The sequence below is a fragment of the Oncorhynchus kisutch genome, linkage group LG19, assembly GCF_002021735.2.
Source record: "Oncorhynchus kisutch isolate 150728-3 linkage group LG19, Okis_V2, whole genome shotgun sequence".
Taxonomy (NCBI): domain Eukaryota; kingdom Metazoa; phylum Chordata; class Actinopteri; order Salmoniformes; family Salmonidae; genus Oncorhynchus; species Oncorhynchus kisutch.
In genome coordinates, this window is record NC_034192.2 from 60,467,848 (window position 1) to 60,493,736 (window position 25,889).

At 44.0% G+C, this 25,889-nt stretch overlaps 1 protein-coding gene across 8 annotated transcripts; it reads left to right on the top strand.

Annotated features, from left to right (window-relative positions):
- The first annotated feature begins 5,203 nt into the window (after positions 1–5,203).
- Positions 5,204–25,277, top strand: LOC109865020 (mothers against decapentaplegic homolog 5). Of its 8 annotated transcripts, none has more exons than XM_031797980.1 (9): positions 5,204–5,483; positions 10,281–10,498; positions 10,730–10,923; positions 11,125–11,340; positions 12,015–12,287; positions 17,551–17,652; positions 22,396–22,617; positions 23,558–23,814; positions 24,131–25,277. In XM_031797980.1, the coding sequence occupies exons 3-9, from the start codon at positions 10,737–10,739 to the stop codon at positions 24,272–24,274; spliced, it is 1,401 nt and encodes a 466-aa protein (XP_031653840.1). In that variant the 5' UTR covers positions 5,204–5,483; positions 10,281–10,498; positions 10,730–10,736; the 3' UTR covers positions 24,275–25,277. The 8 variants fall into 8 exon arrangements, with proteins under 8 accessions (XP_031653840.1, XP_031653841.1, XP_031653838.1 ...); XM_031797981.1 differs by having other exon boundaries at positions 5,305–5,483; positions 10,733–10,923; XM_031797978.1 differs by having other exon boundaries at positions 5,317–5,483; positions 10,281–10,584; positions 12,015–12,293.
- The last annotated feature ends 612 nt before the right edge of the window (positions 25,278–25,889 follow it).

The following is a 25,889-nucleotide window of genomic DNA, read 5'->3' on the forward strand; positions in this document are numbered from 1 at the left end:
CAACAGTCCATCATCCATCATAGTCACCCCCAAAGCCAATGCCTCTTTTGGCCGCTTTTCCTTCCAGTTCTCTGCTGCCAATGACCGGAATGAATTGCAAAAATCACTGAAGCTGGAGACTCTTACCTCCCTCACTAGAATTAAGCACCAGCTTTCTGAGCAGCTCAGAGATCACTGCACCTGTACATAGCCCATCTGTAAATAGCCCATCCAACTACCTCATCCCATACTGTATTTATGTATTTATCTTGCTCCTTTGCACCCCTGTATCTCTACTTGCACATTCATCTTCTGCACATCAATCACTCTAGTGTCTAATTGGTATATTGTAATTACTTCACCACCGTGGCCTATTTATGGCTTTACCTCCCTTTTCTTACCTCATTTGCACACACTGTACATAGATTTTCTTCAACTGTGTTATTGACTGTATGTTTGTTTACTCCATGTGTAACTCTGTGTTGTTGTATGTGTCGAACTGCTTTGCTTTATCTTGGCCAGGTCACAGTTGTAAATGAGAGTATCTTCTCAACTAGCCTACCTGGTTAAATAAAGGTGAAATTAAATCCAATAAAAATTACGTTAAGACATAAAGGTCAGTCAATAAGGAACATTTCAATGGGGGAGATGTTATGGATGAATGTATGAAATGGAGCAGAACTGCAATAGCACAATAGGTAAGGACTGTAAATAACCAGGGTTTAGATAATACTACAATTATAACAGCAGAGTTACTTAATACCATACAATGAGTAAGGAAATGGGCAACATAAAAAGCAAGCATTACACAAATAGTATTAATGACCAATACTAATAACTAATAATAATAACATATAACATTGTAATAGCTACGTAGAGATATATAAAGACAAGCTGAACAACAACTTAATCGGTGTTCACACATCCCATATACATACTGTATGTCCACCCACACTCACAGACTAGAATAACACCGTTCAGATACAGCAATATTATTTTATTTAACTAGGCAAGTCAGTTAACCTTTCTGTGAAGGGGGTTCCGCTAGCGGAACACCTGGCCTACAGCCAGTGAAATTGCAGGGCGCCAAATTCAAACAACAGAAATCTCATAATTAAAATTCCTCAAACATACAAGTATTATACACCATTTTAAAGTTAAAGGCTTTACGGCGAAAGCACACCATGCGATTATGTTAGGATAGCGCCTAGCCACAAAAACCATACAAACATTTTCCAGCCAAGGAGAGGTATCACAAAAGTCAGAAATAGCGCTAAAATTAATCACTAACCTTTGATGATCTTCATCTGGTGGCACTCCCAGGACTCCATGTTACACAATAAATGTTTGTTTTGTTCGATAATAAAAAACCTCATTTGAAATTGGCGTGTTATGTTCAGAAATGCATTGTCTCAAACAAACATCCGGTGAAATTGCAGAGAGCCACATCAAATTACAGAAATACTCATCATAAACATTGATGAAAGATACAAGTGTTATACATAGGATTAAAGATACACTTCTTGTTAATCCAGCCGCTGTGTTCGATTTCAAAAAGGCTTTACAGCGAAAGGACACCATGTGATTATGTTAGGTCAGCACCTAGCCACAGAAAACCATACAGCCATTTTCCAGCCAAGGAGAGGTGTTACAAAAGTCAGAAATAGCGTTAAAATGAATCACTTACCTTTGACGATCTTCATCTGATGGCACTCCCAGGTCTCCATGTTAGACAATAAATGTTTGTTTTGTTCGAAAAAGTTCATCTTTATGTCCAAATACCTCCTTTTTGTTTGTGCGTTTAGTCCAGTAATCCAAATGCACAAGTGCGGGCACAAAGTCCAGACGAAAAGTCAAAAAAGTTCCATTAAAGTTCGTAGAAACATGTCAAACGATGTTTCGAAATCAATCCTTAGGGTGTTTTTATCATAAATATTCAATACTACTTCAACCAGACAATACTGTTTTCATTAGAAAGGAAAGGGAACGGAGCTCGCGCTCACGGCCACGCGCAATAAACAACTCATGGCTTTCAGTTGAGCCACTTGCTTTAAGAGGTCTTATTCTCTTCCCTTTCACAATAGAAGCCTGAAACAACTTCTAAAGACTGTTGACATCTACTGGAAGCCTTAGGAAGTGCAATCTGACCCCGCAGACACTGGATATTCGATAGGCATTCACTTGAAAACTATTAACCTCAGAATTCCCACTTCCTGGTTGGATTTTTCTCAGGTTTTCGCCTGCCATATGAGGTATGTTATACTCACAGACATTATGTTAACAGTTTTGGAAACTTTAGAGTGTTTTCTATCCAAATATATTAATGATATACCTATTCTAGCTTCTGGGCCTGAGTAACAGGCAGTTTACTCTGGGCACGCTTTTCATCCAAACTTCCCAATGCTGCCCCCTATCCCAAAGAGGTTTTAAGAACAAATTATTATTTACAATGACGGCCTACCCCGGGTCAAACCATAACGACGCTGGTCCAAATGTGCGCCACCCTATGGAACTCCCAATCGCGGCCGGTTGTGAGACAGTCGGCAATCTAACCAGAATCTGTAGTGACGCCTCGAATACTGAGATGCAGTGCCTTAGACTGCTGCGCCACTCGGGAGCCCATATTTACTCCCTTGGAGAGTGTGGGGCAGACTGGCTAGCCAATCAGGACCTGGAGAGACTGCAGAAACACAGCCTAATACCCCAAGAAAGCCCGGTGGCTAGGAAAAACGTCCTAGAAAGGCCTGAACCTAGGAAAAAACCTAGAGAGGAACCAGGCTATGAGGGGTGGCCAGTCCTCTTCTGGCTGTGCCGGGTGGAGATTATAACAGAACATGGTCAAGATGTTCAAATGTTCATAGATGACCAGCAGGGTCAAATAATAATAACCACAGTGGTTGTCGAGTGTGCAACAGGTCAGCACCTCAGGAGTAAATGCCAGTTGGCTTTTCATAGCCGATCATTCAGAGTATCTCTACCGCTCCTGCTGTCTCTAGAGAGTTGAAAACAGCAGGTCTGGGACAGGTAGCATGTCCGGTGAACAGGTCAGGGTTCCATAGCCACAGGCAGACTGGTTGAAACTAGAGCAGCAGCACGACCAGGTGGACTAGGGACAGCAAGGAGTCATCAGGCCAGGTAGTCCTGAGGCATGGTCCTAGGTCTCAGGTCCTCCGAGAGAGAGAGAGAGAGAGAGAGAGAGAGAGAGAGAGAGAGAGAGAGAGAGGGAGAGAGAGAGAGAGAGAATACTTAAATTCACACAGGACACCGGATAAGACAGGAGAAATTCTCCAGATATAAGACTGACCCTAGCCCCCCGACACAAACTGCTGTAGCATAAATACTGGAGGCTGAGACAGGAGGGGTCGGGAGATACTGTGGCCCTGTGTGATGAATCCCCCGGACAGGGACAAACAGGCAGGATATAATCCCACCCACTTTGCCAAAGCACAGCCCCCACACCACTAGAGGGATATCTTCAACCACCAATTTACCATCCTGAGACAAGGCCGAGTATAGCCCACAAAGATCTCCGCCACGGCACAACCCAAGGGGGGCGCCAACCTGGACAAGAAGATCACGTCAGTGACTCAACCCACTCAAGTGACGCACCCCTCCTAGGGACAGCATGGAAGAGCACCAGTAAGCCAGTGACTCAGCTCCTGTAATAGGGTTAGAGGCAGAGATACCAGTGGAGAGAGGGGAACCGGCCAGGCAGAGACAGCAACTGTGATTCGTTGCTCCAGTGCCTTTCTGTTCACCTTCACCCTCCTGGGCCAGACTACACTCAATCATAGGACCCACTGAAGAGATGGGTCTTACATTTTTTAAATGTCACCTTTATTTAACCAGATAGGCTAGTTGAGAACAAGTTCTCATTTACAACTGCGACCTGGCCAAGATAAACTAAAGCAGTGTGACACAGACAACAACACAGAGTTACACATGGAGTAAACCATAAACAAGCCAATAACACAAACAAGTCAATGACACAGTAGAAAAAAAAGAGAAAATAATTTACAAATAAATTCATAAAAAATCCTACAATGTGATTTTCTGGATTTTTTTCCTCATTTTGTCTGTCATAGTTGAAGTGTACCTATGATGAAAATTACAGGCCTCTCATCTTTTTAAGTGGGAGAACTTGCACAATTGGTGGCTGACTAAATACTTTTTTGCCCCACTGTATAGGGCAGGTAGTCAAGGAGGTGATGGAGTCCAGGTGAATCTGACGCGCAGTAACGATGGTGACAGGTGTGCGCATAACGAGCAGCCTGGTGATCTAGAGGCTGGAGAGGGAACACACGTGATTGTCAGAGTCGGCGTTTCAATCTTAGTCTTGGATTGATGCATTGCCTGTTTGATGGCTCGTCGGAGGCCATAGTGGGACTTCTTATAAACGTCTGGATTAGTGCCCTGCTCCTTGAAAGGGTCAGCTCTAGCGTTTAGCTCATTGTGGATGTTGTCTGTAATTCATTGGCTTCTGGTTGAGGTATGTACGTACAGTCACTGTGGGGATGATGTCATCGATGCACTTATTGAAGAAGCCGGTGACTGATGTGGTAAACTCCTCAATTTTATTGGATGAATCCCAGAACATATTCCAGTCTGTGCTAGCGAAACAGTCCTGTATTGTCTGCTTCAGTGGACCACAGATCACAGCATCTGCTGATGTACGATTATGATCATTTTTCTTTACAATATATTTTTTTTACACAAGCTGCTCATGAGCAATTCCACAGGAACAGAGTGATGCTGAGACTCAGATTTTTCATTTTAAAATGTATGTGCAATAAAGACAAATCATTGCAAAGTTAAACAAATCATACAACTCTATGCACAAGGACTGCTTTTAATTATTTTCACAGAACATTTGAGATAAAACACATTTTTATAGTATTTTTTTTCTATTTGGTTTTATTTGTTATTTTCTGCACTTTGAGATTATTTTATATAATAAAGTGTTTTACAAATGTAATAAATTATTATTGTTATTTACTTAAAGAGCAGTGCAGATTCTGGTAACAGAATGACAGCACAAACCGTCATTCTGTTACCAAACTTTGCATCTGCACTGTTCTTTAAGTAAATGTATTTTTGTAAAATGTTCTGTTGAAATTGTTTAAATGTCATCATTTTACATAGAGTTGTGTATGGTTACAATCGTCGGCTTTTGTTTGACATACTCAGATGTTTCACTTTAAAATGTATCAGCATCACTCTGTTAACATGGAATAGCCCTCATTTGAAGAAGACTCGTGACAAAGTGTAAAATAGAAGAAGAAGAAACAGATGATGAAGAACATTTGAGAGTCAAATCTCTCATTTAGCGGAGGGATATGCGCTCCGCCTCCCAGTCTATTTGACGCTGGGACAGATGAGTCGGGAGAGTTAGGCGAAGGCTTTGGAGGGGGAAAAAAGTCACACAAAAAAAAACACAAAAAAAACCCGGCTTTAAATAGAGAAAAGTACTAAGGAAGCGACCAGCCTGCCTCAATTCTTGAAAGGTATGCGATGAAATGATAGCTTACCCACTAGATAAGCATGTTTCCATGGGTAGGCTACACAATTACCAAGTTTTAATCAGTAAAGCTAGGCTTGGGTACTTTTCCAGAGGGGGGTGGGGTGTAGCTAGCTGGAGAAGTGATTGAAAAAGTTATCTCTGGAATGGTGGGGAAGGAGAACATAGCAAGTTAGCTAGGAATTGGGGTGGGGATAAAGACGATATTTGTGGTCAAAATAGGACGTGTTCTCGTTAACGTCAGCCATATAAAACCACACGAACAACTTTTGATTGTACCATCAATTCGGTTCAACTCGATAACCCAACTGGCTGACTTAATTAACTTGTAGCGTGTCGAGCTAGCTAACGGTAGCTACTTGGCTAAGGTTAGCCAACGAGCTAACGAACTAGCAAAATTTGCGAAATGGATATAAAATTCATATTTTCCACTCTTAGCCATAATCACTCAAACTTAGCTACATACGTAAAATTAATAAAGAATATCTGAAAACGAAATACACATGGCTAGCTAGCTATGTGTATTGAATCAAATGGAAAACTAGTTAACAAAAAATGTTACTGTAATGTCTACTTTGGAAGTTAGCGACTTTGTTCAACGTCGACAAAATGTGTATTCCAGGGAATCGGGACATGTTGTGTTGATTTCACGCTTCAGTGGTATAATGGTTGTGATTATTGGTCGAGTATCACCTTGGGTGGGGATGGGGAGACATCTCATGCTTAGTTACCAGAACCATCCTTTGTTTCGCCCTTCACTTTCATCGTGTAGCCAGAGCATGGCCATGTCAGAATTGTCTCAACGTTCAGTATTTTCTCAAGTCTGTTGAATGTTGCTATACATTTTGCTGAATTTCTCAGCTTCATCTCAACAAGATTATGTTGTTCTGCCCAATGGTTATTGAAGTGAGGCACTCTCCAAACCTGGTACCCATGGTGACGGTCAGACTCTTCATCCAGACACTGTTTGTGTTGTTGCTTCCTGACCCTGCTTACAAGGACAGCCAGGCAGGAAAATACTTAGGTGTGAAGTGATGTTATCAAGTCACTGGACTCAGGGCTCTGTGCACCTCGTTTCCTGTCGTTAATGTTATTGTATTGCTGTCATCGCTCACTTGGCGTTACAGCCTCACAGCAACAGAAACCAGACAGGCTGTGTCCAGAGAGCTTGCTTACCAAGTTATCCATATGTTCATGGATGAAACAACACACCTACATGGATCTTTAGAGAGTCCGTGAATAGCCTAGCTAGTATCTGCTACATTTGGTTGTCCTTGTATTCCCTGCCATCTCACTTCTTCACACATGCAAAGCTCACAATTTTTTTCCTGTGTTGACTGAAGTGTAGGGTATATTTCATTCCCTATAGGACTCCACTATTGCTTTTTTTCCCTATTGTAACAATGAAACATGAAGCTCTAAACTGCCTGGTGCTGTTGGACAGCTGTGTGCCGTAAGGGAAGGGATATGATGAGAAAGGAGCTTTCAGTGGCCTCACATCCTCTCTGCTAGGGCTATTTTCAACAGCTGTGCAGCAATGCCTGTATTTTCTGTCTTCTTTCTGTCTCTGTCCACCCAGTATGGCTGTCCCAGACAAAAATATATATATATATATTGGTCGACTGAGAGGAGTCTGTTCTTTCAACCAATCGATTCGACCAATTTAAAAAAAAGTTTTTCCATATATAGACACACCCTGTGTTTGAATAAAATCAACTATATGTAGGCTACTGAGCAAGTCTGATGCTTTAAGCACTGCGAATAAAAAATTAAGACTCAAATTACTAAAGAGGGAGCCAGAGATCAATATAGCAAATAAACCTCTTCCCGATCCTTCTGCTGCTGCTGGCCGTTGCAGATTCTGCCTTTTATGTTCCTGCAGTTGCCGGTAATAGACAACTGAGTGCCAAGTTAACGTACCATTTTCGCTGGTCTGTGTGTCAGTTACGATTTTCATATGCACATTTTCGTGGAACAGATTATTTTATAGTCTTCATAGCTCAAAATCAATGGCATGTGGTTAATCAAAATTCTATTTAAATGTAACGTTTGTTGCCATTGGCAATATCGGAGGGCATGCTGTCTGGTCCTCTGGCAGTCTCTATGGGGGTGCCACAGGGTTCAATTCTCGGGCTGACTCTTTTCTCTGTGTATATCAATGATGTTGCTCTTGCTGCGGGCGATTCCCTGATCCACCTCTACGCAGATGACACCATTCTATATACCTTCGGCCCGTCTTTGGACACTGTGCTATCTAACCTCCAAACAAGCTTCAATGCCATACAATACTCCTTCCGTGGCCTCCAACTGCTCTTAAACGCTAGTAAAACCAAATGCATGCTTTTCAACCGGTCGCTGCCTGCACCCGCATGCCCGACTAGCATCACCACCCTGGATGGTTCCGACCTAGAATATGTGGACGTCTATAAGTACCTAGGTGTCTGGCTAGACTGCAAACTCTCCTTCCAGACTCATATCAAACATCTCCAATCGAAAATCAAATCAAGAGTCGGCTTTCTATTCCGCACTCACGCCGCCAAGCTTACCCTAGTAAAACTGACTATCCTACCGATCCTCGACTTCGGGGATGTCATCTACAAAATGGCTTCCAGCACTCTACTCAGCAAACTGGATGCAGTCTATCACAGTGCCATCCGTTTCGTCACTAAAGCACCTTATACCACCCACCACTGCGACTTGTATGCTCTAGTCGGCTGGCCCTCGCTACATATTCGTCGCCAGACCCACTGGCTCCAGGTCATCTACAAGTCCATGCTAGGTAAAGCTCCGCCTTATCTCGGCTCACTGGTCACGATGGCAACACCCATCCGTAGCACGCGCTCCAGCAGGTGTATCTCACTGATCATCCCTAAAGCCAACACCTCATTTGGCCGCCTTTCGTTCCAGTACTCTGCTGCCTGTGACTGGAACGAATTGCAAAAATCGCTGAAGTTGGAGACTTATCTCCCTCACCAACTTCAAACATCAGCTATCTGAGCGGCTAACCGATCGCTGCAGCTGTACATAGTCTATTGGTAAATAGCCCACCCTTTCTCACCTACCTCATCCCCATACTGTTTTTATTTATTTACTTTTCTGCTCTTTTGCACACCAATATCTCTACCTGTACATGACCATCTGATCATTCATCACTCCAGTGTTAATCTGCAAAATTGTAATTATTTGCCTACCTCCTCATGCCTTTTGCACACATTGTATATAGACTCCCCCTTTGGTTTCTACTGTGTTATTGACTTGTTAATTGTTTACTCCATGTGTAACTCTTTGTTGTCTGCTCACACTGCTATGCTTTATCTTGGCCAGGTCGCAGTTGTAAATGAGAACTTGTTCTCAACTAGCCTACCTGGTTAAATAAAGGTGAAATAAAATAAAATAATAAAAAATATGTAAAAGTAGCCCACATAAAGCCAACAAATAAAAACATTGCAGCTCACAGGTAGAAAATAGCCTCTTTAAAAAAATATATATATATATATAAAAATTCTATAAATCACCTTGGCCACGCATGGCCTGTCTTCACAGAACCTGAAACATTGTATGAGCTATTAACACCAGTGTGCCCCAGACAGACACAGCTGTAGGCTATTTGTGCAAGGGATAAGAAGTAATCAGGTAGGCCTATTTTATGACGTTTACACCGGATCAGAGAGTGACGGCCTCCACTATAGACTAGTCCACTCAGACAGGCATCTGGTGTGCCATCCCTGCGGCCTCCACTAGAGACTAGTCCACTCAGACAGGCATCACGTGTGCCATAAAATATTGATAAACTGGGTGGTTTGAGCCCTGAATGCTGACAGCTGTGATGTTATCAGAGTGTATACCATGGGTTTTGAGAAAATATTAATTTTTTTACTGCTCTAATTATGTTGTTAACCAGTTTATAATGGCAATAAGGCACCTCGGGAGTTTGTGGTATATGGCCAATATACCACTGCTAAGGGCTGTGTCCAGGCACTCCACATTGCGTTGTCTAAGAACAGCCCTTAGCCGTGGTAAATTGGCCATAAACCACACCCCCCTCGTGCCTTATTACTTAAATATTTGCCACTGTTCGACAAAAAAACATCTTGGTCGACCAACTCTTTGGGGCCTTAAAAAGCGGCTGTATGTGAGATATTGTCTGCTATAGGTTGGTAAATGACAAAACTGCATGATGACTTGTGTTTCCAAAATTTGTGCTGTTTTCCTAAACAAGTCAAATCCACTATGTGTTTTGTTTCCTTGCCATGATACAAAGGAGTATGGTGATACTAGTATCGTCCCGGGCTTAGATCAAATCACATTTTATTTGTCACATACACCTGGCTAGCAGATGTTAATGCGAGTGTAGCGAAATGCTTGTGCTTCTCGTTCCGACCATGCAGTAATAACCAACGAGTAATCTAACCTAACAATTCCAAAACTACTACCTTATACACACAAGTGTAAAGGGATAAATAATATGTACATAAAGATATATGAATGAGTGATGGTGCAGAACGGCATAGGCAAGATGCAGTAGATGGTATCGAGTACAGTATATACATGAGATGAGTAATGTAGGGTATGTAAACATAAAAGTGGCATAGTTTAAAGTGGCTAGTGATACATGTATTACATAAATATGGCAAGATGCAGTAGATGATATCGAGTACAGTATATACATATGAGTAATGTAGGGTATGTAAACATTATATTAATTCACATTATGTCACCTGACCTGAGGATTCTGTTGTGCAATATATTTCCAACACAGCTTCTCTTCTTTTTCCCCCTCCAGGTTCCACACTAGACCTTTACCCAGGCTCTGGCCACCTCATATGGTACGGACCTAACCAGAGGGAGAAGAGGAGGGTCCTTTTCCTATTTATGTCTGCCTATTGACTAGCTACGTTTGTAAATCCTCTGGGCTGTTGTGTCCCAGAGGCCTGATCTCAGCTGAACTTGTTCCCCAAACTGCACTCCCCTCAGTGGGGTTGGTTGTGACCCAGCTCCAAGGTACATCCCACCTCACGGCAGGCTTTCCTTTCCTGAGCAGCAGCAGCTGTGTCCTGCCTGCGTCCTGCCTCTATTTCCTGTCCTTGGTGTGCAAGGCTAAGCCTCCTCTCTACACTCCCCTTCCCCAAACACACACACTCTCCCTGTTGTACATGATCCAAGAAGAGGAATCGTCAATCCCTTAACTTCCTGGTACATTTCTCTCCCTCCACTCCTTCTCACCCTGGACAGCAGCACCATGACCTCTATGTCCAGCCTGTTCTCCTTCACCAGTCCAGCTGTGAAGCGTCTGCTGGGGTGGAAGCAGGGGGACGAGGAGGAGAAATGGGCTGAGAAGGCTGTTGACGCTCTGGTCAAGAAACTGAAGAAGAAGAAGGGAGCCATGGAGGACCTGGAGAAAGCCCTCAGCAGCCCAGGACAACCCAGTGAGTGACCCGGTCTGTCTGTAGTGTACTGTGTGTGTGTGCGGTGTCATACTTGGTCCATTTCAGGCCAGGTGTGTGTGTCTCTCTCTCTCTGGATCATAGAGTATTCTAGATGACGAAGAGAGCGATCATCATAATACTTGGTCCAGATATTTTCTCACCTTCCCTTGAACCCGTCTCTCTTACCTCCTGCCCTGCCAGGTAAGTGTGTGACCATCCCTCGGTCTCTGGACGGTCGTCTCCAGGTGTCTCACAGGAAGGGTCTCCCCCACGTTATCTACTGCAGAGTGTGGAGGTGGCCCGACCTACAGTCTCACCACGAGCTCAAACCTCTGGAGGTGTGTGACTACCCCTTCGGCTCCAAGCAGAAGGAGGTCTGCATTAACCCCTACCACTACAAGAGAGTAGAGAGCCCAGGTACGTCATGTGTTCATTCCTATTACAGTATTGACTCAATCTAATGCATTGCAAGACCTTAGCATATATATGTGATTAAATTGTGGCTGTTGTCCACGTCTTTCAACAAGAAATGTGTAGGACACAGTAAGGCTAATCTGTCTTAAGTTACTGTTTAAATTAAGTGAAGGAGAGTACGGACTATTCACACTATATAGATTAGAGTTTCCAATAAATATCCCTCAAGGTGATTTCATCAAAACAATATGGGACATTCTGGCTGCTTCCTTAGAGATAGGAAGTGTTCTCTTGTCTCCTCGTGAGTGACGTGATATCTACCCTTGAATTGGTTAATGCAGAGCTGTCAGTCAGGGAGGGGGAGGAGCAGAGCACAGGACAAGGACTTTCAAAAATGACCTGATTAATACGATCTGCATCATAGTATATTTTTTGTTGTTGAATGTAATGGAAATAAGAAGAGAACTGGTATTGAAAGCACTTTCATTCAGATGTGAAGGCTAGATGCAAGTCCTTTCAATTGACATGCACAACAGTGCCAAATGATGACCGGTCATGCTGATGAGAACATATGTTTTCACTGGTTTCAGATGAAATACTGTAGTGTCTCAAGGTTTCTTTTTAAGTCTCTTCAATCCCAGTGTATATATTATAAAATAAAATATCTTCTCCACCAGTGCTGCCTCCGGTGTTGGTGCCTCGCCACAGTGAGTTCAACCCCCAACACAGCCTCTTGGTCCAGTTCAGGAACATGACTCACAACGAGCCCCACATGCCCCTGAACGCCACCTTCCCAGAGTCCTTCCAGCAGCACAGCGGGGGCAGCGGCTCCTCCTTCCCAATCTCCCCCAACTCCCCCTACCCTCCCTCCCCAGCCTCCAGCGGAGGGGTGGGCACCTACCCCAACTCTCCTGCCAGCTCCGGACCCTCCAGCCCCTTCCAGCTCCCAGGTAGATGTCAGTATTCACTCCTATCATATATCATGCACCTATGTGTTTATTGATAGTCCGTTACCATGGCTGCTATTACAACATAATATGTTGTTAGCTTATGTCATATATTCACACTTGTACACTTCACCTGGTCTCACACTGCCCTTTGACCCCTGAGAATGTAAAAAAAAAATAAAAGAAAGTGTTTTCCTGGTGAAAATGTGATTTTAGAAATCAGTGGAGGACAATTGTGTTTGATTTCTAACAGTTTGGGATGATTGTCCATGATACAAACCAGGGTCCTCTGACAACCAGGGGGAACAATCAAAATGCCAACTAAACTAGTGTAACAAAGCCTGGCATCAGGTTGGCTGTCAGTCACTGTGCTCATCGCTGGGCCCAACATAGCTCCTATTCTAGTGTGTGTATAAATACAGTTGAATTTACATACACCTTAGCCAAATACATTTAAACTCAGTTTTTCCACAATTCCTGACATTTAATCCTAGGAAAAATTCCTGGTCTTAGGTCAGTTAGGATCACCACTTTATTTTAAGAATGTGAAATGTCAGAATGATAGTACAGAGAAGGATTTATTTCAGGTTTTATTTCTTTTATCACATTCCCAGTGGGTCAGAGGTTCACATACACTCAATTAGTATTTGGTAGCATTGCCTTGTAAATTGTTTAACTTGGGTCAAATGTTTTGGGTAGCTTCCCACAATAAGTTGGGTGAATTTTGGCCCATTCCTCCTGACAGAGCTGGTGTAACGGAGTCAGGCTTGTAGGCCTTCTTGCTCACACATGCTTTTTCAGTTCTGCCCACAAATGTTCTATAGGATTGAGGTCCGGGCTTTGTGATGGCCACTCCAATACCTTGACTTTGTTGTCCTTAAGCCATTTTGCCACAACTTTGGACGTATGCTTGGGATCATTGTCCATTTGGAAGACCCATTTGCGACCAAGCTTTAACTTCCTGACTGATGTCTTGAAATGTTGCTTCAATATATCTACATAATTTTTTCCCCCCAATATGCCATCTATTTTGTGAAGTGCACCAGTCCCTCCTGCAGCAAAGCACCCCCACAACATGATGCTGCCACCCCCGTGCTTCACAGTTGGGATGGTGTTCTTCAGCTTGCAAGCCTCCCCCTTTTCCTCAAAACGTAACGATGGTCATTATGGCTATTTTTGTTTCATCAGACCAGAGGACATTTCTCCAAAAGGTACGATGTTTGTCCCCATGTGCAGTTGCAAACCGTAGTCTGCCTTTTTTTATGGCTGTTTTGGAGCAGTGGCTTCTTCCTTGCTGAGCTGCCTTTCAGGTTATGTCGATATAGGACTCGTTTTACTGTGGATATAGATACTTTTGTACTTGTTTCCTCCAGCATCTTCACATGGTCCTTTGCTGTTGTTCTGGGATTGATTTAGCATTTTTAGCACAAGTACGTTCATCTCTAGGCGACCGACTGCGTCTCCTTCCTGAGCGGTATGACTGCTGCGTGGTCCCATGGTACTTGTGTACTATTGTTTGTAATGGTACTTGTGTACCTTCAGGCGTTTGGAAATTGCTCCCAAGGATGAACCAGTTTTTGGCTGATTCTTTTGATTTTCCCATGATGTCAAGCAAAGAGGCACAGAGGTTGAAGGTAGGCCTTGAAATACATCCACAGGTACACCTCCAATGGACTCAAATGATGTCAATTAGCCTATCAGAAGCTTCTAAAGCCATGACATCATTTTTGGGAATTTTCCAGGGCACAGTCAACTTATTGTATGTAAACTTCTGACCCACTGGAATTGTGATACAGTGAAATAATCTGACTAAACAATTGTTGGAAAAATTACTTTTCATGCGTGAAGTAGATGTTCTAACCAACTTGCCAAAACTATAGTTTGTTAATAAGAAATTTGTGGCGTGATTGAAAAACGAGTTTTAATGACTCCAACCTAAGTGTATGTAAACTTCCGACTTCAACTACATATCCCCAGCCAGTGAGATTTGCTGATGAAAAGATGCATGGGCCGCTGTAGCATAATGGCAGCAGGGAAAATAGCTTTTTGTCTTTTTAATTATGGTGAATTACCCCCAGGGTTGAATCACTGCAGTGCTGTCACTTCTATGTGCTACCCAGACCCGTCTTTTACACTGCTGCTACTTTCTGTTTAGAATTTATGCAGTCATTTTAACTCTACCTACATGTACATATTACCTCGACTAACCGGTGCCCCCGCACACTGACTCTGTACCGGTACCCCCTGTATATAGCCTCCACATTGACTCTGTACCGGTGCCCCCTGTATATAACCTCCACATTGACTCTGTACCGGTGCCCCCTGTATATAACCTCCACATTGACTCTGTACCGTAATACCCTGTATATAGCCTCCACATTGACTCTGTACCGGTACCCCCTGTATATAGCCTCCACATTGACTCTGTACCGGTACCCCCTGTATATAGCCTCCACATTGACTCTGTACCGATACCCCCTGTATATAGCCTCCACATTGACTCTGTAACGAGTAATTAAAGAGCAGCAGTAAAATAACAATGCCGACTATATACAAGGGGTGTCGGTACAGAGTCAATGTGGAGGCTATATACAGGGGGTACTGGTACAATGTGGAGGCTACATACAGGGGGTACTGGTACAGAGTCAATGTGGAGGCTACATACAGGGGGTACTGGTACAGAGTCAATGTGGAGGCTATATACAGAGTCAATGTGGAGGCTATATACAGGGGGTACCGGTACAGAGTCAATGTGGAGGCTATATACAGGGGGTACTGGTACAGAGTCAATGTGGAGGCTATATACAGGGGGTACTGGTACAGAGTCAATGTGGAGGCTATATACAGGGGGTACTGGTACAGAATCAATGTAGAGGCTATATACAGGGGGCACCGGTTAATTGAGGTAATGTATACATGTAGTTAGTTATTAAAGTGACTATGCATAGATAACAGAGTAGCATTGGTGTAAAAGAGTGGGTGGGGTGGGTACAATGCAAATAGTCCGGGTAGCCATTTGATTAGATGTTCAGGAGTCTTATGTCTTGGGGGTAGAAGCTGTTTAGAAGCCTCTTGAACCTTGACTTGGCGCTCCAGTACCGCTTGCCGTGCGGTAGCAGAGAGAACAGTATATGACTAGGGTGGCTGGAGTCTATGACAATTTTTTGGGGGGGCCTTCCTCTGATACCGCCTGGTATAGAGGTCCTGGATGGCAGGAAGCTTGGCCCCAGTGATGTACTGGGCCTTACTCGCTACCCTCTGTAGCGCTTTACAGTCAGATGCCGAGCAGTTGCCATACCAGGCGGTGATGCAACGTCAGGATGCTCTGGTGCAGCTGTCGAACCTTTTGAGGATCTGGGGGCCCATGCCAAAAAAAATTCAATCTCCTGAGGGGGAATAGGTTTTGTCGTGCCCTCTTCACAACTGTTTTTGTGTGCTTGGACCATGTTAGTTTGTTGATGTGGACACCAAGGAACTTGAAGCTCTCAACATGGTCCCCTACAGCCCCGTCGATGAGAATGGGGGCGTGCTCGATCCTCCTTTTCCTCTATTCCACAATCATCTCGTTTGTCTTGATCACATTGAGGGAGATGTTGTCTTGGCACCACACGGCCAGGTCTCTGACCTCCTCCCTATAGGCTGTCTCATCGTTGTCGGTGATCAGGCCTTCCACTGTTGTGTCATCGGCAAACTTAATGATGGTGTTTGAGTCATGCCTGGCCATGCAGTCATGAGTGAACAGGGAGTACAGAAGGGGACTGAGCACACACCCCTGAGTGGCCCCTGTGTTGAGGATCAGCTTGGCGGATGTCCCGGGGGGAGATGTTTAGTCCCAGGGTTCTTAGCTTATTGACGAGCTTTGAGGGCACTAGGGTGTTGAACTCTGAGCTGTAGTCAATGAATTACATTCTCACAAAGGTGTTCCTTTTGTCCAGGTGGGAAAGGGCAGTGTGGAGTGCAATAGAGATTGCATCACCTGTTAGGGCGCTATGTAAATTGGATTGGGTCTAGGGTTTCTGGGATAATGGTGTAGATGTTAGCCATGACCAGCCTTTCAAAGCACTTCATGGCTACAGACGCGAGTGCTACGGGTCGGTAGTCATTTAGGCAGGTTACCTTAGTATTCTTGGGCACAGGGACTATGGTGGTCTGCTTTAAACATGTTGGTATTACAGACTCGGACAGGGAGAGGTTGAAAATGTCAGTGAAGACACTTGCCAGTTGATCAGCGCATGCTCGAAGTACACGTCCTGGTAATCCATCTGGCCCTGCGGCCTTCTGAATGTTGACCTGTTTAAAGGTCTTACTCACATTGGCTGCGGATCACATGATTACACAGTCATCTGGAAACAACTGGTGCTCTCATGCTTGTTTCAGTGTTATTTGCCTTGGAGCAAGCATAGAAGTAGTTTAGCTCTTCTGATAGGCTCCTGTCACTGGGCAGCTCTCGACTGTGCTTCCCTTCAGTCTGTAATGGTTTGCAAGCCCTGCCACATCCGACGAGTGTCGGCGCCTGTGTAGTACGATTCGCTCTTAGTCCTGTATTGGCGCTTTGCCTGTTTGATGGTTTGTCGGAGGGCATAGAAGGATTTCTTACATTTCCGGGTTAGAGTCCCCGCTCCTTGAAAGTGGCAACTCTACCCTTTAGCTCAGTGCGGATGTTGACTGTAATCCATGGCTTCTGGTTGGAGTTTGTACGTACAGTCACTGTGGGGATGACCTCCTTGATGCACTTCTTGATAAAGCCAGTGACTGATGTGGTGTAGTACTCAATGCCATTGGAAGAATCCGGAACATAAAACCAGTCTGTGCTAGCACAACAGACCTGTAGCTTAGCATCTGCTTCATCTGACCACTTTTTTTATTTATTTTTTTAAATTATTGACCGAGTCTTTGGTGCTTGGTCTGTAGGAAGACCAGTCTTCTCATTAGAAAACATTACCAACAGTCCCCACCCATACCTCGCTTGAAACGTTTCTCAATTTCAGTCCTCATCAGTGGTTGTGTAATACAACACTTATGGGACTGTCCATACATTAGTGTTCCATGTGGCGGATGTGTGTGAAACCCTACACCTGTTTCCGGGTAGAGAAAGATCCTGTGGTGGCGGATGGGTTTTAACTCCTCTTGGGAGTTGTCCGTCCGTGTGTGTGTGTGTATATGTGTCCGTCCTCTGTCTGTGTGTGTGTGTGTGGACAGCCATTTGTCATCAGCTGCATCTGGTCTCTTAACTATCTGTCCATTGTGGTGTTTTTTTTTTCTCCAGCTGATACCCCACCCCCGGCTTACATGCCCCCCGACGAGCAGATGGGACAGGAGGGGTCCATGGAGACCAGCAGCAGCGGGCCCAGGAACATGCCTAGTGGGGGTGAGGAGTCTGACCTTACACTTTATGATGTTTTTACCTCTACTTTAATCAATCGGGAATTCCTTATTCCTGACATCATATACTTCATTCATTGGAACTGATTTATCCTAATTGTCTACGTTGACCTGATCACATGGCAGTCAATACAAACTGAAATCCTACTGTTCCCTGAAGGAGAGAAACGAGGTACAACATACTACGGGGAGTCGCACTCTCGTGACTTCAGTTGAAGGATCTATACTGATCAACAATATAAACCCAGAATGTAAAGGGTTGGTTTCATGAGCTAAAATGAAAGATAAAAGCTGATTTCGCTCAAATTTGTTTACATCCCTGTGCATTTCACCTTTGCCAAGCTAATCCATCCACCTGACAGGTGTGGCATATCAAGAAGCTGATTAAACAGCTGGATCATTACATAGGTGCACCTTGTGCTGGGGGAGAAGAAAAGGCCACTCTAAAATGGCCAGTTTTGTAACCCAGTTGGAACAGGGACAGCCCCCCCCCCCCCCCCCCCCAACGGCTTGTACTTTTAGAGGTTAAACATGGACAGGTTTTCAAACGTGAGACTGTATAGCTTGGATGAAGTCAGACCCCTTATATGGACTTACAATGGAATTGCCATGGAAACGTTTGGGGGGGGGGGGGAAATCCAGTGTCTCCTCATTTCCCCCCCAGAAAAACGAACCTACATTTAGGGAATTGTTTACATGTATGTCAGTGTTTAAGTAAAAATCGGAGTATAATGCTTGTATGAATGTCAAGACCAACACATTGTTCATGTCAACACCAATGAACTGCACTACAGTAAAAATACATTTACAAAACACCACCGATTTCTGTATGCTAGCTATGCTAATCACCTTATAGGAACGGGAATTAGCATTTAGCCGCCACTTCTTCTAAACATGAAAGGAGACTACTACTACATTAGGGGGTGTGCTGACCAAATGAGTCTTGTAACAGAAATGGGCAATTTTCTGGATAGGATTTATGATCACTGATAATTACAAAAACGACTATCTCATGTCAGTCAGTCGTATTAAGGTTTTACATGGTCTAATTAACTCAACTGGCTAGTTTACCTGTCTGGAAAGAGAAGGGCGGGCTGTACGTTGATCCTGCTGCTCTGATTGGATAGAGTGACGCTGTATTTCTCCGCCCACTCGCTTCATAATTACACCCCTATCACTTTTTTCGCTAATGTTTTCGGTCTGATCATTTAGTTTACTGCTGCCTGCTACGATGCATCACATGGCGAGGACGTTTGCTATCAAGCTATCGATGTGCATAATATCTAATAAGCAGGGCAAGGGTATGTAAACGAGGATGTTTAATCTGACAAAGTTAGCAGCGAGATTGTGCATGGAGGTATTTTGCCAAAATCGACTTAAAACACTGTTTTAAAAAAATGTATGTTCATTACAACTATCATCCTATCCAACTATCAACTTTTCAATTTCCGGATATGATTATGAAAACGAGTATGGCCATTGTCTGCACACCCCTATTCTAAATGTTATGCAGCCAAATCGAACTTAAGTAACCACATTTGTGGGCCTGTTTACCTCTACAACTTCTGCTTTACCTCATCTATGTACATGGGGCTCCGACAATGGCTGACGTAGCACCCCGTTTGGCCGGGACCGGGGGGTGGGGGGGCATCGATGTTACTGTAATGTTTGTGTGGAGGGGCTCAGACCCGTGCTAAGGCCCCTCGCTCCAGGGGGGTTACCTGAGCCGAGCACTCGGCGGCTGCTTCCTCATTGATAGGTGCCCGCAAGCCCCATTCCCTCCAACTCCAGGAATTGGAAATAGAAATGTGATTGCCATAACCTCCGGCGAATACAGCTCATTGTTATGTATGTTAGCCATGATAAGGCTTCTAGGCTAGCTGTCCTCTGACAGCAGCATGTTCCGTTTAGAATAACCAAGCGATTTAACGCTAGCTACGTTAATACTAAACAAGCGAGCTATCAACGCAATTCCACTGTTAAAGGAAGCCGAAATAGCTAGCCAGTAGCTAGCCGGTAGCTAGCCAGTAGCTAGCCGGTAGCTAGCCAGTAGCTAGCTTGCCTCTGCAAGTTGGTTAAACCTGGCTAGCACGATATGCAGCGCTTGTTTGCTAATTTGGTCTCAGGTCTACGTAAGACCCGGATCACCAAGGTGGGACCTGGACCCTTCTGGGAAAGAGAGTCAAGCGGTGCTTAACCAAGGCAAACACATGAACCCGGTCGCCCTCTCTCTTCGGATACTTCCCCGTAACCGGGGACAGAGCATACAGGAGCCGGGAGACATTCAACCAGACTGACCCGTAACCGGGGACAGAGCATACCGGAGCCGGGAGACATTCAACCAGACCGACCCGTAACCCGGGACAGAGCATACAGGAGCCGGGAGACATTCGACCGACTCGTAACCGGAGACCGAGCATACAGGAGCCGGGAGACATTCAACCAGATTGACCCGTAACCGGAAACAGAGCATACAGGAGCCGGGAGACATTCAACCAGATTGACCCGTAACCGGGGACAGAGCATACAGGAGCCCGGGAGACATTCAACCAGATTGACCCGTAACCGGAAACAGAGCATACAGGAGCCGGGAGACATTCAACCAGATTGACCCGTAACCGGGGACAGAGCATACAGGAGCCGGGAGACATTCAACCAGATTGACCCGTAACCGGAAACAGAGCATACAGGAGCCGGGAGACATTCAACCAGATTGACCCGTAACCGGGGACAGAGCATACAGGAGCCGGGAGACATTCGACCAGACCAACCCGTAACCCGGGACAGAGCATACAGGAGCCGGGAGACATTCAACCAGATTGACCCGTAACCGGAGACCGAGCATACAGGAGCCGGGAGACATTCGACCAGACCGACCCGTAACCCGGGACAGAGCATACAGGAGCCGGGAGACATTCAACCAGATTGACCCGTAACCGGGGACAGAGCATACAGGAGCCGGGAGACATTCAACCAGACCGACCCGTAACCCGGGACAGAGCATACAAGAGCCGGGAGACATTCGACCAGACCGACCCAAACCGTTTCCGCGTCCCTCAACTTAGACTCAGCTGAGGTACGGCCACCCGGGAGAGGAAGTCCGTATCTGGACAACCAAGCCCCCTAAAGAATGCTACACAATTGTCAAGAGAACCTGCGTTGCGGACTAGTAGTGGAACAGTGCCAGCCTTCCCCTAGTCTCGAGCACAAACTGAGGGCAGCTTGACCCGTGCGCCGAGACATACAAGACGATAAATGTGAGTGTAACCCCTTGATTCTTGACTGTCACTACTTTGCAGGACTGATACGCACACACAGGATCATCGAGTTCAGACGAGTGCCCTGTTTTTCTTAGTCTGGCAATAAAACACACAACGTAGGTGTTCAGTTAATGAATTTACATTCCTCCAGCTCGGTCTTCACCATAGTCATAAATGAACGACCAACATGGATATAATAACACAATGCTATCCTATAGTTTTACAAAGAATGCACATCACGAGAACACGTGTTGTATTTTACAGTAACGTGAACCAAGGCTTAAAATACAACCAATCAGCTAGCTTCAGAGATGCCATTATAAAAACTTTGTAAAAAAATCACCACATAGATTACAACATACCTGGCAATTTATTATATTTTTTATTATTTTACCTTTATTTAACTAGGCAAGACAGTTAAGAACAAATTCTCATTTTCAATGACGGCCTAGGAACAGTGGGTTTACTACCTTGTTCAGGGGCAGAATGACAGATTTGTACCTTGTCAGCTCGGGGATTCGATCTTGCAACCTTCCGGTTACTAGTCCAACGCTCTAACCACTAGGCTACCCTGCCGCTTCTACGCTCTAACCACTAGGCTACCCTGCCGCCTCTATGCTCTAACCACTAGGCTACCCTGCCGCCTCCACGCTCTAACCACTAGGCTACCCTGGTGCCTCGACGCACTAGGCTACCCTGCCGCCTCTACGCTCTAACCACTAGGCTACCCTGCCGCCTCTACACTCTAACCACTAGGGACAGTTTGATCCGTATACATAAGGCACTTTATACAGTTAGACGAGACAATTATAAAGGATTATAACATGTTATATCCCAAAATGGAGTGGAGCTCAACTTTCTACATACCTTTCATTTTTGATTATGGCGAAGACGGTAACTTAAATATGGCGACACTGGTGAACTTGACACCAGACCAATTGCAGCTTATACCAGGAGAGGCTGTAGTAACATGTATAAGAGCCTTAAATAGAGACCATAACATCTTGGAACTTATTCCCTTTTTAGAATGAGAATATACCACCTAGGGACCGTTTAGTTGGTGCAACGTGTGAGACAGTCTCGTTTTCCAGTTTTGTTTTAAGGTAGCGTTCACACCGAGGTGATGAGCTGAATAATTGAAGGAATGAATCCAAGCCTCACGTTTATCACCTGTGGAATGCTTTGGCTCCCAGTGAGGCACAGATTTCATTGTCCTCGTCAGGCGTGATTGTCTCAAGAGTGCGACTCCCCATAATATGTTGTACCGAAGTTGCCTGACTGAAAAGGAACTATGGGCACCACATCATTCATGAATTGATCACATTTTAAATTGTACATTTCAAGATTTACGCATCCATTTTCCTTTACAACAAAGAAGGATCCTTGTAGATGTGGAGTACGAGGAACCGAGCCACTGGTCTAGTATTGTGTACTATGAGTTAAACTTCCGCTCTACCTTCTCCCTGTAGATGTGCAGCCAGTGGAGTACGAGGAACCGAGCCACTGGTGCAGTATTGTGTACTATGAGTTGAACAACAGAGTGGGTGAGGCCTACCATGCTTCTTCTACCAGCGTCCTGGTGGACGGCTTCACCGACCCCTCCAACAACAAGAACCGCTTCTGCCTGGGGTTGCTCTCCAACGTCAACCGCAACTCAACCATAGAGAACACACGCCGCCACATCGGCAAAGGTGAACACGGCAACACATTGAGATTAATAGATTAGTTGATGAGGTTGTGAAGATTGAAATTAGATGAGGGGTTTAGAGAAAGTGTGGGGAAGGAATGGTGACAAACATGCAAGATATTGAACTAAAACATTTTTTTTAATTGATTTGTATTCTGGGTTGTGTTATTTATTTGCTAGGTATTACTGTTCTGTTGGAGCAAGAAACACAAGCATTAGGTATTACTGTTCTGTTGGAGCAAGAAACACAAGCATTAGGTATTACTGTTCTGTTGGAGCAAGAAACACAATAATTAGGTATTACTGTTCTGTTGGAGCAAGAAACACAAGCATTAGGTATTACTGTTCTGTTGGAGCAAGAAACACAATAATTAGGTATTACTGTTCTGTTGGAGCAAGAAACACAAGCATTAGGTATTACTGTTCTGTTGGAGCAAGAAACACAAGCATTAGGTATTACTGTTCTGTTGGAGCAAGAAACACAATAATTAGATATTACTGTTCTGTTGGAGCAAGAAACACAATAATTAGATATTACTGTACTGATGGAGCTAGAAACACAAGCATTAGATATTACTGTACTGTTGGAGCTAGAAACACAAGCATTAGATATTACTGTACTGTTGGAGCTAGAAACACAAGCATTAGATATTACTGTACTGTTGGAGCTAGAAACACAAGCATTAGATATTACTGTACTGTTGGAGCTAGAAACACAAGCATTAGATATTACTGTACTGTTGGAGCTAGAAACACAAGCATTAGATATTACTGTACTGTTGGAGCAAGAAACACAAGCATTAGATATTACTGTACTGATGGAGCTAGAAACACAAGCATTAGATATTACTGTTCTGTTGGAGCAAGAAACACAAGCATTAGATATTACTGTACTGATGGAGCTAGAAACACAAGCATTTTTCTCTTTTCTCTCTCTCCCTCAGGCGTCCACCTGTACTATGTAGGAGGTGAGGTGTATGCAGAGTGTCTGAGTGACACCAGTATCTTCGTTCAGAGTCGTAACTGTAACTATCATCATGGTTTCCACCCCACCACGGTGTGTAAGATCCCTAGTGGCTGCAGTCTGAAGATCTTTAACAACCAGGAATTTGCTCAGCTACTGGCCCAGTCTGTGAACCATGGCTTTGAGGCGGTCTACGAGCTGACCAAGATGTGCACCATCCGCATGAGCTTTGTAAAGGTGATATACAATTTACATTTTGATTCAACAATTATATTAGTTTCAGTACTATGTACAGTTCACTGCTTTATCATCTTGTCCATTGATTTAAAAAATATATACAATTTTTTGTGGAAATAATTTAAAACCGTCATCTTAATTTCATTGAAAGAGCAACTCGGCAATGTTGAGAATAACACTGGGGCACACTGGCGTAACACTGAAATGGAAAACAAGCATTTCTGATTGGACAAATTCGCTGTTTCATTCCTTTTTTTTGACCATTTACTGAATATGACCCAGCTTTAACTTTCTCTCTCGCTCCCCCCCCCTACAGGGCTGGGGAGCCGAGTATCACCGACAAGATGTCACCAGCACCCCCTGTTGGATAGAAGTGCACCTTCACGGCCCTCTGCAGTGGCTGGATAAAGTGCTGACACAGATGGGCTCTCCTCTCAACCCCATCTCTTCAGTGTCTTAATGGTGCCCCCCCCCGACCAGACTCTCAACCCCATCTCTTTAGTGTCTTAATGGGGGCCCCCCCAGACTCTCAACCCCATATCTTCAGTGTCCTAATGGTTACCCCCCAGACTCTCAACCCCATCTCTTCAGTGTCTTAATGGTGCCCCAGACCAGACTCTCAACCCCATCTCTTCAGTGTCTTAATGGTGCCCCCCCCCCCGACCAGACTCTCAACCCCATCTCTTCAGTGTCTTAATGGGCCCCCCCCCAGACTCTCAACCCCATATCTTCAGTGTCCTAATGGTTACCCCCCAGACCAGACTCTCAACCCCATCTCTTCAGTGTCTTAATGGTGCCCCAGACCAGACTCTCAACCCCATCTCTTCAGTGTCTTATTGGTGCCCCCCCCAAGACCAGACCAGCCAGGCTGGGAGGTTCTTTTACACATTTTTTTTTTTAAACATTGTTTATTTTTTGTATGTTTTAATGAGTAAAATGAGATGATAAAAGGCTGAACTGTTTACAGTATCTGGCTGCAGAAGGGATGTTGAACCCAGAGCAGCAGAATTAAAAGAAAGAAAAATGGAGGCTACAAGCAGAAGATTAAAGTAGAGTAGCGGCACAAAGTACTGCTCTGAGTCATCCACTACCAACCATGTGCTTATTCTATTGAGAGTAGTAGGACTGGAAAGCATGTACCTTACTTTATATTTCAAACGTTTGTTTTTTTAAGGATTTTGCATAAAATGTTTGAATTATTTTCTTTCAGTTTTTTTTTTTGTTAAAAAATAATAATAATGAAATGTATATCACTACTACTACAAATTTACCACAGTCAAACTACTTTTTTTTTTTTTCTTGCCATGTTTTCTAATGCCAGATATTTTACATCTAAGGTATAGATATCATTATGTTTTACTATTAAGACTCAGATCTCAATGTTTCCATTTTAGAGTTTCTATCACTAGAAAAACTTGAGTTACTGCCATTTTAAATAAAGTATGTCTAACTGATAACTATGATATGAGTTCATTACTGAATGTTTTGAACAGGTGTCAAGCTAGAAGCATCACACTTCTCAGAGGAGAACTCCTCAATAAAGTTGTCAATGATGCTGGGTCGGTTCTCTGTACATACAGTATATGTTCAAGTGACAGATTGACTTTCTGTATTCACTAACTATCTTTAAAAAAAAAAATGTATCTTGTGGAGGTAAGTTTCTGTGTAGGGTACAGTTTGTGGAATTATTCTGATATGACAGAATCAACTTCATTAGCACAAAGTTAACCGGAAATGGGTAACAGTGACTGCATGTTTGTTCACCTGATTTTATATTTAACACTTTTTTTTTGTGAATACTTGTCTGTTGTCACGACAACTTATATTGAACAACAAGCATTGGTGGTTACTTTAGTTGCGATGCTGACATTTTGATGGTGCGGCACTACAGTCATTACGGTTAATAAAACCCATCATTTGATTGGCGCTAGTACGTGGTAGGAAATCAACTTGCCAGACCACCATTGGTAAAATATTTATCCCTGGTCATCTATTGGTCCGCGTTGAGTTACCGTATATCTACTAAAATATGCTCTTAACTGTCACCAAGGTACAAATCCAATGCCCAAAAAATA